The 12,300-nt window shown below is 35.3% G+C and overlaps 1 protein-coding gene across 1 annotated transcript in view; it reads left to right on the forward strand.

Annotated features, from left to right (window-relative positions):
* Lrba (LPS responsive beige-like anchor protein) overlaps window positions 1–12,300 on the forward strand; it is a 443,207-nt gene that overhangs the window by 114,232 nt on the left and 316,675 nt on the right. Inside the window, 3 exon segments of the mRNA XM_042701880.1 lie at window positions 7,243–7,279; window positions 7,281–7,389; window positions 10,340–10,418. Coding sequence (XP_042557814.1) covers window positions 7,243–7,279; window positions 7,281–7,389; window positions 10,340–10,418 — 225 coding nt within the window.

The following is a 12,300-nucleotide window of genomic DNA, read 5'->3' on the forward strand; positions in this document are numbered from 1 at the left end:
ATCTAAAAAAAGATCTGAAATCAAAATTTCTGGACTCAAGCATTTCAGTTAAGAATCATTCACCCTATACTATGCAATCATTAAAGAGAGAAGAGTAAAACACTGTTATCAGAATAAGATGATAATGTTACACTGTCAAAGTACTGTACAAAAAAGTTTGGTCTGTAGGCTGCTTTTCAAAAAAAAATATATATCTTTTGAATATACATATATATGTGTATATATATATATATATATATATATATATATATATATACCTCAAAAAGTATTCCTTGTACAATTAATGTTTGCTATTAAAAAATAACCAGCAAGGGGATGTGAAGCAGGGAATATATATCAAACTGTTTAGGATTGTAGCGACATTTTGAAGATGGTGTATAACATTAATTATCACATTTAAAATTTTTCTGTTATAAATGGTTTAAATTTGTATAAATAACAAACTGAGTATTTAGAAATAGTTCCGTGGCTGTGTTTTTAAAGTGAATGTATCCTACTAATAGTAAAATGTTTTTTAATAAGTGACTAAAATTTTATACATTTTTATTTTCATTTATTTTATTTTATTTTTTGTCAGTCATGGGGCTTGAACTCTGGGCCTGGATGCTGTCCCTGAGCTCTTCAGCACAAGTGCTCTACCGCTTGAGCCACAACACCACTTCCTAGTTTTATTTTCTTTTAAAAATTTTGAAGTTGAATCTGTGACTTATTGATGCCTATGTGAAATATTTAATTTATTTAGAAAACTATTCTTTGATAGTGCATTTTAAGAGGTTTTATGAAATTGAAAAAGAGGTAATTTTGCTGGTAGCATTTTTATCAGGATGTTTTGTGGAACTTAACATGTCTGGTATTTATCTAACATTGTCTGATGGAGTGAAAACTGCTCTGTTTTTCCCTTTCCTTTTCTTAGCAAGAGACACTTTTTGAAAAACTTTCATGTAGCCTTGGGCCAATGGAGTATCTTTGGGAATTTCAAAGCATCCTTCTGATCACGTATTTATCTCAGGAATGCTCTGTCAGAAATCACAACTCTCCTCATATCTTAAGAATTATCAACTTCCAAGCAATAGCTGGAAAGTTTAGAGTAACAGCTTCGTGAGTGAAACCTTGCTGAAAGGCTGCCAGGTTGTGGGCCTTTGTGAACAGAAAGGTGTTTGTGTTCATTCCCATGCCAGATTCTTGCTCTTATCTAATTCGAAGATCCTCTCTGGTGATTAGTGGATGCCAGGGATTTATCTTGATAAAGTTCAAGGACTTGTCTGCCTTTTCAACTGGATCCTTAGGGACTAAAATACCAGGTTAAAATGATCTTTTCTCTTGAAGTGAACTATTTGCATGTTAAATAAAATAGAACTTATGTGGAAGTTTGTGATGCTTGAATTTTGGAGCCACATGTATGTGGAAGATACTATTGCTATTTATTTGCTAATTGTTAATTATTTAAAAGGTATTTTCAGCTCAGTGGTTTAGACTTAAAAAGGAAAAGATTAACATTATTTTCATTTGGTATGTGAGCAACTTTAGGAAAAGTACTTCTTTCTCAGTGGTTTGATGGGATAACACATTGTAGTATAAATGAAATCATTCTCGTGTGTTCTGGGTATTTAGTGCCTCACACATATTAAGTGCTCATTAAAGTGAGTTCATAAAGACTTCCAGGAAAAAATTTATGATTTTAATTCTTGGCTTTTAATTGTTAGTTTGGAGAACCATCTTGCATAACTGGTTATCTGTCTTTTATTTTTTTATGACAAAAATTGGATTACTTTTTGTTAAAACTGAAGGTATTCAAAATTAAGATTATTATTTTTTAAACATTAAAATTTCAGTTTGTGCAGTAGAAATCTAAGTGCTGGTTGGTACAGCTCTGTAGTAAAGTGTGTGCTTAGCATACACAAGGCTCTGGATGGTTCAGGCTCTGAGGCCATAAATCAGGTTGGGAGAGAAGGAGAGGAGGAGGGGTGAAGGGAGGAATAGGGGAAGAGAGGAGAGAGGGGAGGGGTGGAAGAAAAGAAGAAGGAAGAGGTAGGAAGAAGAAAGAAGAAAATGACCACCTTGATTTGTTGGCTAAAATGTCAGAAAAATTCCTAGCATATTGTCTGCATATTTCTTCTAATGAATGTTGCACTTTCTTTATTTCCAAAGATAATATGAAATTCTTAGTTCTTACTTGATCGGTCTTGAGTAGTGTTCAGTTTAAACTGTTTAAATTGTTTAAACTGTGGGATTTACATTTACTAGTTTATATTTATACTTAATATACAAGATTTCTTCTGTTGAAGGTTTTTGTCTTTTACACTGTAACTTTACAGTGGTAATGAAAATAGTAAAGGAAATATATCTTAGAATCTGCTTACTATTGTTTTTGTAATTGGCTCATTATTACTTTAAACTTTCTTTATTTTTATGTGGCCTAAAGCTGACACATTATTATATTACTTCTCAGAAGGAATGTTTGATTAATTAATTTAGAAATTTAGAAATTTTTAGTGGTCTTTTACATACTAATTACAGAGTTAGAATAAAGAATGCAGTTTTTTCCTTATGAACAGACATATTGCCTAATTTTCTATCTTGATTATAATGCAAAATTATGTTTAAATATTAGTATTATTATGATGTTGGAAAACTGAATTTACTAAAACTAATTATAAATGTGTATGAATTGTATGGTATGTGAATTATATTGTCTATAAACTTAAAAAAAAAATATGAGTCAGGTGCCTATGGCTCACATCTGAAACCAGGATTGTAGTTGGCAGAAGAGTCTGAAACTTGCCAGCACTAGTGACCCACTCCTGTAATCCTAGCTTCTCAGGAGGTTGAGATTGGAGGATCACATTGAAATCCAACTTGGACAGGAAAGTTTGTGAGACTCTTTTCTTCAACAAACCACCAGAAAACCAGAAGTGATGCTGTGGCTCAAAGTGGTAGAGCATTAGCCTTGAGCAAAAGAGTTCCGGGACAGCACCCAGGCCTGGAGTTCAGGGCTCCCCCCCCCCCCCCCCCCCCCCCCCCCCCCCCCGGTCATCACCACTACCAACCACCACCACCAAGAAAATTCTGAAACTCTATTTTTATTGAAAAAAGCTTAGTGTGATAGTGCCACCTCTATTGTTCCGGCTGGGATAGGAAAATATCAAATAGTTGGAAAGTAGTCCAGGCACAAAGTGAGACCCTATCTCAAAAATAGTTGGTACAAAAAAGAGCTGTAAGCCAGATGCTGGTGGCTCACGCCTGTAATCCTAGTACTCGGGAGGCTATGATCTGAGGATTGAGGTTCAAAGCCAGCCTAGGCAGGAAAGTCCGTGAAACTCTTATTTCCAATAAACCACCAGAAAACTAGAAGTGGCATTGTGGCTCAAGTGGTACAGCACTAGCCTTGAGCTGAAGAGCTGAGGGTCAGCACCCAGGCCCAGAGTTCAAGCCCCACTACCAACCAAAAACAACAACAGCAAAGAAAAAAAAGAAAAAAAAAAAACTGTACCTGCTTCACAAATATGAGGTTCTTAATTCAAACCTGAGTACTGTCCTTTACTTTCCCACAAAAGTCAGTTTAAGGAAATAGGTGAAATAGATACTCTAGTTTTAGACAAATGTAGATTTGTAGTGCAGTTCTATGATTTATTTAGGCAAAGTTTTAAGATAGAATTATTATTTGTGTTTGGATTGTTTTGCAAACTGGATAATTCCTGTCATATTGTCAGGGTTCAATGGGAAAAAGCTGCTACTAGAATTTATAATTTCATGTCACATAAAAGATTTTGTAGGAGAATTTATGAACAGAATAGTGCATTATGAACTTTGACTTGAATCTGGGAAGGCTTACCACTAAGCAAGTTTTTGAAATGTAAGAAGATCTGTTGCCATGTAGAATAAAGAGGAAGGCTTTTATTTGATGAATAGTGTAATGAAGAGTTGGAGTATGCTTAAGACTCATCAGAGCATGTTATAAAAATGTGTGAAGAATGTTGAATAAAATGTAAATGCATATAAGAGACTAGATTTCAAATGTACCATTCTTAAAAGTATATGCAAGATCTTAGGGAGTATTCATTGAACTGCGTGAAAGAATATTTTTTTTTCACGACAAAAATCATAATAGCAGTAAGATGAGGATTAGAAGTAGTCAAGTTCTTTTGTTGTATTTAATGATGCCATCTCAGACAAATAGTGATTCTGCATATTATGCAGCATTTGCAGTGAATATTTTTCTATTATTAGTTTTCTAATGAATTATTATGAAAACAGACAAACCTACAGAGAAGTTGAAAAAACTGTACATCAGATGTCCATAGAACTATCACTGAGAAGCTAGTTGCTGTTAGTTTTATTTCCTTTATCATGTAACTCTTCGTCAATCCTCCTTTTTGGATGCAGTTCAAAGTAAGTTGTAGACAACAGTTCACCTCACGCTTAAACTGCAGCTCCCTAAGTAGAGACCCATATGGCTTTTCAAAGGTAAAATTTACACATAGTGAAAAGCACAACTCTCCATGTCTCTGTATCTGCGTCTTCTCTCCCTCCTTCTCTCCCTCTTTTTCTCCTCCTCCTACTGAACCTAGGACCTGGACCATGTTGGCAATGTTCTACAACTGAGCCTTACCCCTGAGCCCCAAAGGCAGAAATCTTAAGTGCAGTATTTGATGAGTCTGACAATTTCATAGACTAGTAGGCACAAAAATGGCCATCAGGATATCAGTAGTTGTGGCTGTTCTTCAAATTCCTGCCCCTGTGCCCCAGAATAGCTATTATTCAGATTTTTCTATTGTAGATTAGTTTTGCCTGTTCTAGAACTCTTGTAGAAGTGAATACAGTATATGAATTCTTCACATACTGTAAGGGATATTTTTTCAACATAATGCTTTTGAGATATATCTTTCTTCTTATGTTCATTTCCCTCTTGAATAATTTTATTGCTGGATAATATTTTATTGTTTAAATATATAGCCATGTGAAATTTTAATTTTCCTGCATAAAGGACATTTGAAACATTCTCAATTTTAGCTTTTTTAAATAAAGTATCTGGGAGCATAATGGTATATATCTTCTGTAGAATTAATTTTTTTTTAAAGAAAAGTCCTAGGGGTGAAATTTTGAGGTCATAGAGTTGACATTGGTTTAAACCTTTGATTGTAGAAAAAAGCTGTTTTACTATCCTAAGCAGTATTTTCCATTGCTTCTTTTACTACGTGTTTATTTCTTGAGGAAACTAGATTGTGATAATTCTTTCCTTTGTAAACAAATGGGAAAATGAATTCTTCACATTTCTCCTTTTTTCTCTCCAAAAGTAGGTTGCTAGAGTATAGTGACTTTTCTTAAAGAGTGGCTTATAAATTTCTGTTTAGTGTGGGGGGAAAAAAAGCACAAACAATATTTTGTATTATTTTCTGAAAGTACTACCAGACATGTGAATAGAGGAAACACAGACACAAATATACATCATATCTACTTCCCTTTAAGTTGATAATCTTTATCTGATAGAGCTACCATGACTAGTGCACTGTTTCGGATTAGGGGCTCAGGTGGCTGTTGCTTCTATTTTTTAGTATATAGTTAACATTGGCAGTCACCCTTATAATGATGTGACTCCAACCTACCCCCAAGTACATTGGATAAGCCATGCCTAGCACAAGAGAAGTTGATTTAATTGGCAACAGTATTTGCCCTCATATGATAGGCACTGAAGTAAAACGGAACCTAATTCACTTTGTGTTCTCTTTGAAATAACAACAAAAAGGAATATTGGAATTGCATAATTTCCCCTTCTGCATGCATTTATTGGGATCAAGTACCTAAGTAACTTTGTTTAGAAACGGAATACTTTAAAGCTACTGAGGGAATACTTGCTGCTTGTAGTTATAGTATTGTCAACAAAACTGTGATTAAATAAATTGGATATTGAAGACTTTGGGCTTATGGTTAACACCAGGTAATTAAAAGTAAGCGCTGCTGTGGGAGTGCGTTATATATCAGCTGTCCTTTTTACCTCATTAACTAGGTTTTTGCATGTTTATGGAGCCAATTTCAATTAAAAATGCCCTCTAAGTTATGTCTAACAGGGTCTTTTAGTTACTATTTTAGTATAAACTATTCTATTTTAATTGAAATTGGTATGTCATAAAATACCCTTTTTTGTGAATACATCAGATAAACAATTTTGATTATTTGTTTTTTTATATTTTTTCAGTTTATGCCTTATCCATTGTTTTATATATGCAGCATTGTTAAAGGATATAGTCTTGAGGACTTAAGAAAAGAAAAATGGAGCTATGTACGTTTTTTAAGATCTGCGCTCTTTCAACTTAGAAGATTTCTAAGTTTTTAGGATGTCATATTATCAGTGCATTAAAATCTTTGTAGAATCGGGTTGAGTTTTCTGTTTTAGTTTAGAGGTTAAAAAGTTAATTACTTTTTTACTTGAGTGTCTCAAATTTTGTTTCTTAAAATATATTTTTGATTATATTTGATCTGTTAAATAATTAAAGATTATCTAATATAAAAAAAAAAAATCCTGTGTGAGCCGGGAGCCAGTCGCTTATGCCTGTAATCCTAGCTACTCAGGAGGCTGAGATCTGAGGTTCAAAGCCAGCCTGGGCAGGAAAGTCTGTGAGACAATTTTCTCCAGTAAACCACCATAAAACTGGAAGTGACCCTGTGGCTCAAGTGGAAGAGTGATTGCCTTGAGCTGAAATACTGAGGGACAGTGCCCAGGCCCAGAGTTCAAGCCCCACAACCAAGAAACAAACAAAAAATCCCATGTGGTAAATGTAAGTTTAAGTGTAAAACATGGATTGTTTTTTTTATATCTGGGCCTTGAACTCTGAGCCTGGGCACTGTCCCAGCTTTTGTGCTCAAGGCTAACGCTCTACCACTTGAGCCATAGCTCCAATTTCAGCTTTTTTTTGTGTGTGTGATTCAATTAGAGATAGGAGTCTCACAGACGTTTCTGCTCAGGCTGGCTTTGAACTGTGTTCCTCAGATCTCAGCCTCCTGAGTAGCTAGGACTACAGGTATGAGCCACCAGTGCCTGCCAACATTGTCTTATTTCTAAAACAAATTGTCTGCAGATAAAGTATGAGCAACATTGATTTCATGTTGGGAAAAATATTCTAAATTATACATCAAAATAGTGATAGAAAAAAATAGAAAAGATTAACTTACAGGTTTTATTTTTAAATTTATGTAATTAACTCAAGTGATTTGCATTTTAAAATCTATTTTCTTTCTTTATTATAGAAGTGTGGTAATTGCAACAAAAAAATCAGCAGTCTTAACCCTCCACACTTTCTACAAGTGCTCCTACCACTGCACCTACCAATGCTGTCAGTGTGGTTTCTTCAGTGGATTCAGCCCAAGCCTCAGATGTGGGTGGAGAGTCACCAGGTGAGTTAGGGCATGTAAAAAATCTAGAGAATGCTTTTCACAAATGCTTCTAGCTTATATAAAAATCTGGAGAAATTAAAGATACGACAAAGATTTAATTACCTAGGATCTACTCTGGTTCTGAATGTTGATTGCCATTACTTTTTTTCAAATATGTTGCACCATGCTTGAAAGCATAAATGACTAGAACAAAATTAAACCTAGCTCAGTAAAGGAACTGAGCACACATTCCTCAAAAATTTATATGCTGAGTGTTACAAATTGGCAAAATTTAGTTATTTACTAAACTACTATACTCTCTTCTATTTATTGGAGTAATATTATTAGTAAGTTATTCTTTAATGTTGTGGGAAAATATTTGAGTTGTAAGTCTTTGCTTTATATTTATATTTAGTCCAAAGGGCTTATCTTTATTCATCTAGTGAAATTTTGATTTAATAAGGAATTTTTTTTATTTTTATTTTTTAAAATTTTATTTTATTTTTTTTGTGAACATATGTACAGAGGGGTTACAATTACATGGGCAGGATAATGCGTACATTTCTTATCAAGCATTGCAGCCCTCCTCCTTTGTTTACCTTCACATCCTTCCCTACCTCCCCCAGGAATTTTTGTTAATGTAGATCACCACTCAAAGAACTAAATGTTCCAAGAGACAGGTAGGAAGATACAAGCTATGCGTGCGCACGCGCATGCGCACGTGCGCGCACACACACACATACACACAGTGTAGCAAAGTTTAGGGATTAAGAATTGACATTTGTTTTAGTGACTATTGCTAAGAACATTACTTATTTAGATCCGTAGGGATCTTGAATAAACAATTGGCTGCTCCCTGGATAGATGCTAGACAGATGATCTATTTGCATTTCCCTTTTTGTTCTTTTGAATGTCTGGAAAACTGTCAGTTTGAAGGAGTCAGCTTATCAGTGCCAAGATAACAAAAAGATAAGTCAGTATCCTTTTACTATGGAAGGTAGTGCCTGCATTTACATATGTGTGATCATTTGATAGAAATATTTAATGTAAGATTAATCTTAAACAATTTATCATTAACTGGTCTTTTGTGTGAGTTGAAAAAATACTACAGTTAGAAATTGCATTTTCTCTCTGGCAGAAGTGAAGGACCACCTCCTATGAAATTAGTGATACATTTATTCTTTCACATGAATTTTTTTTATTATCGCTGTTGATGATTAATGTCTTTGTTGGCTAAGTAGTTTTATGACCTAAAAAAAAATCTGTTTTTTGCAGTGTTTTAGGTGTGAAAATTGATACTTTCTAAAAGGTAGTATCAGAAAATAATTATTACTGTTTCATTTGTCAAATTTTTAGCATACATTTCAACTCAAACTAGGGTCAGAATTATTATCATAAGTTCTGGGTGTGGTGCAAGGCCAATGACAAGCTTTCACTGGAAGCATTTTCTTGTAGGGGACAATAGTTTTTAAATATTCATGACTGTGTTTTATTCAGATAAATGAAAGTTTTTTTTTTTTTAACAAATTGGCTTTGATTTCTTTTCCCTTCTGTTTTTAAAAAGTCTATAATGTAGATTTCTTTTCCCTTCTGTTTTTTAAAAAGTCTATAATGTAGAAGGATATTGTAAAAATGAGTCAAAGGAGTTAGGCTAGGGAGAGGTAAGTAGTGACCAGTAAGTGCCATGGTCTCAAGGTGGCAGAAGCTAATGAGGAAAGAGGGATGAAGTTTGGGGACTGAGGCAGTATGATATTTCAGTGGAGCAGCCTACCACCTCTTAGTCTTCTAGTGAGTGTGCTGTGCTCTCCAGACATCTCTGCCATCAAATGAAAGTCCCCAATAAAGGCTGTGCCTTGCCATTGCCACCTATGATGTGAAAAAAAAACCATCTATTGAAATATAGGGTGACAAGGAAGTGGTGCAGTGGCTCAAGCGGTAGAGTGCTCGCCTTGAGCTGAAGAGCACAGGGACAGCGCCCAAGCCCAGAGTTCAAGCCCCACGACCAACCAAAAAAAAAAGAAAGGAAGAGAAATGGATTCTATGGGGTCCTAGCAGGAAGGCCTTGGTCTAACAGGGAGGATGAAGGAAGGAGATTGAATACTGTCAAAATAGATTATTTGCAACTAGGAAAATACAACAATGAAATATAGGGTGACAAATGCAGTTAGTTCTGTATAACAATTACAGTGATAACACAAATAAAAGGGACATTGTGCTTGAACCACTTAAGAAAGGTTTCCCCTCTGTTCATTGACCATTTATCAGTCCAGATCCATGTGGAGTTAAGATGACTGATGACTGTGGCAGAGCTATCTGATGACTAAATGAAAGACAGTTTTCATTTTAATAAATACATAACTCTGAAGCCAACTTTAGAACTATATGCTTCTGTTTTTGGTTCTGTTAAAAAGTACTTCTTGGGGCTGGGAAGGTAGCCCAGTGGTAGAGCTCTTGCTTTGCATGCATGAGGCCCTAGGTTAGATTCCTCAGCACCACATAAGCAGAAAGAAAAAAGCCAGAAGTGGCACTGTGGCTCAAGTGGTAGAGCGCTAGCCTTGAGCTGAAGAGCTGAGGGACAGTGCCCAGGCCCAGAGTTCAGGCCCCACGACCAGACCCCCCATCCCCCCCCCAAAAAAAAAGTACTTCTTGTAAATTTCTCTTGACAGTTGATGTTAAATAGAAGGAATTGTGAACCTAATTTGGTCCATGAGAATTTACTTTGCTTTGCTATTATGTCTTCATTCCATAGGGTAGAAGGATGGCTTCAAATGATAACTGAACTTGTAACTGGGGTTTATATATGAAAAGAGTCAATAAAACATTACTTGCTAGACTTTAATGTTATCCAAATGGTAGTGGGCATTTAATGCACAGTAATATATTTGTGTTGCCAGATATAAAGATTCTATTTGTCTGAATCCTTGTATCTAAAAACAGAAACTTCCCGTCATTGGTTATTTTTCTTTTATAGGAAGTAGGTCATCCAGTGCAAAATTGCCTTCAGTTCCAACAGTGGGTTCAGTTCCAGAAGACCCGGTTTCAAATATGAGGTATTCAAGCTATTTACTTGATATAATTTGTGTCTTTTGATGACTTTTAAAAATAACTTACTCCTCCTTCCTTCTCTCCTTCCTTCCATCCTCCTCCCTTCTTGCCTCTCTTCTTCCCATACATGGAAGGCTTGGGAATATTTTAGAAGTTGATTTCATTTCAGATTATAAGATGTAAAAATGTTTATGAGAAATGGCTATTTGTAAAAATAAATGCTGTAGGGACTGGGAAGGTGGCTCAGTGGTAGAGCGCTTGCTTTGCATGCATGAGGCCCTGGGTTCGATTCCTCAGCACCACAAAAGAAAAAAGCCGGAAATAGTGCTGTGGCTTAAGTGGTAGAGTGCTTGCCTTGAGCTGAAGAGCTGAGGGACAGCACCCTGAACTCTGGAGTTCAGGCTCCACGACCAGACCCCCCCCCCAAAAAAATGCTGTATACATAATAAAATATATTAGCTGTGGTTTCTATCTCAAATAATTTTAAATTGAGTGATTGAGTTTCATAATTTTTTTTTTCTTTTTGGTGGTACTAAGATTTGGACTCAGATCCCCGCACTTACTAGGCAGGAGTTGTACCATTGAGCCACATCTCCAGTTCAGTATTCTTTTTCTGTAAAATAGTTGAATAGCAAGTAATTGTAAACCAAAACTACAATAATATTGAATTGTAAATAGATTTTTGTTCTCACCCTATTTAATTGGGAATATGTGCTTTAAATTTTAATTAATTCTGTGAAAACATTTTCCACACCAGAGCCTTAATGGACACAGAGTTCTTGATTTTCCTTACCCTACTTGGTAAAACCATAAGAGTACCAATGTGTGAACTGGAATATTTTCAGTGTAGGCTTGCAGTTAGATATCAGACAGGCACTAATAGTTGTATGAGATACCTAGGAAGGAATAGTATTATGGGCACTACCTGTGGAGAGATGATTACTGATGGCAGTATCTTCAGTACTTCGTGTTGATGGTTTCACAAATTCTTGTTTATGTAAGTGGGAAGTATTCTTGTTATGGACAGAGATAAACAAGGATTTTGTATTTATTTTGCTTATAAAGGAGTCTATATCTTGGGCTGGGAAGGTGGCTCAGTGGTAGAGCGCTTGTCTTGCATGCCTGAGGCCCTGGGTTCGATTCCTCAGCACCACATAAGCAAAAAAGAAAAAAGCCAGAAGTGGCGCTGTGGCTCAAGTGGTAGAGCACTAGCCTTGAGCTGAAGAGCTGAGGCCCAGAGTTCAGGCCCCACGACCAGACCCAAAAAAGAAAAAAAAAAAAAAGGTGTCTATATCTCTCAATTTCTTGAGATGAGAGGTGCTTGATTTTTCTTTTTTAGACATGTTTATGTATGTATGAATATATGTACAGCTATATATTAGGATGTCAATTGAGAACATTATAAATGTATCCATGCAGTATGTAATTTTCAAAGGAGAATTTGATCTCATTAGAAAGAAATTGTTATAGATGTCAATTTAGTAGAATGTAACTTTATTTTATTTTTAAAATGATCTTTAGCTAGACAAAGTCTTCAATTTAACATACTAATTTATTAATGCAGCACATCAGTGTCACCACTTTCATTGTTCTCCCTCATCTCTTCCAACTCCCATGCCCCCAAGTTACCTAGTTCCATTTTCACATACTTACAAGAAATATTATGACTTTGGGGATATACACATTTAATAACTTCTCCTATGTGTGCAGTGTGTGTTGTAGATAAAAACTTGGAAATGAGGATGTGATTCTTGACCTCAAAGTAGAGTGGTAAATAGATAAATAAAAAGAAGTCTCGATTTGTTTAGATTATAGTGGGAATAAAAAGCAAGATACTTACTTGATGAGTTAAGATTTTCAATATCAGGATGTTGATGTCTGAGGATC

This window comes from Dipodomys spectabilis, unplaced genomic scaffold (genome assembly GCF_019054845.1).
Source record: "Dipodomys spectabilis isolate Male_0828 unplaced genomic scaffold, ASM1905484v1 ptg000297l, whole genome shotgun sequence".
In the NCBI taxonomy this organism is placed as follows: Eukaryota; Metazoa; Chordata; class Mammalia; order Rodentia; family Heteromyidae; genus Dipodomys; species Dipodomys spectabilis.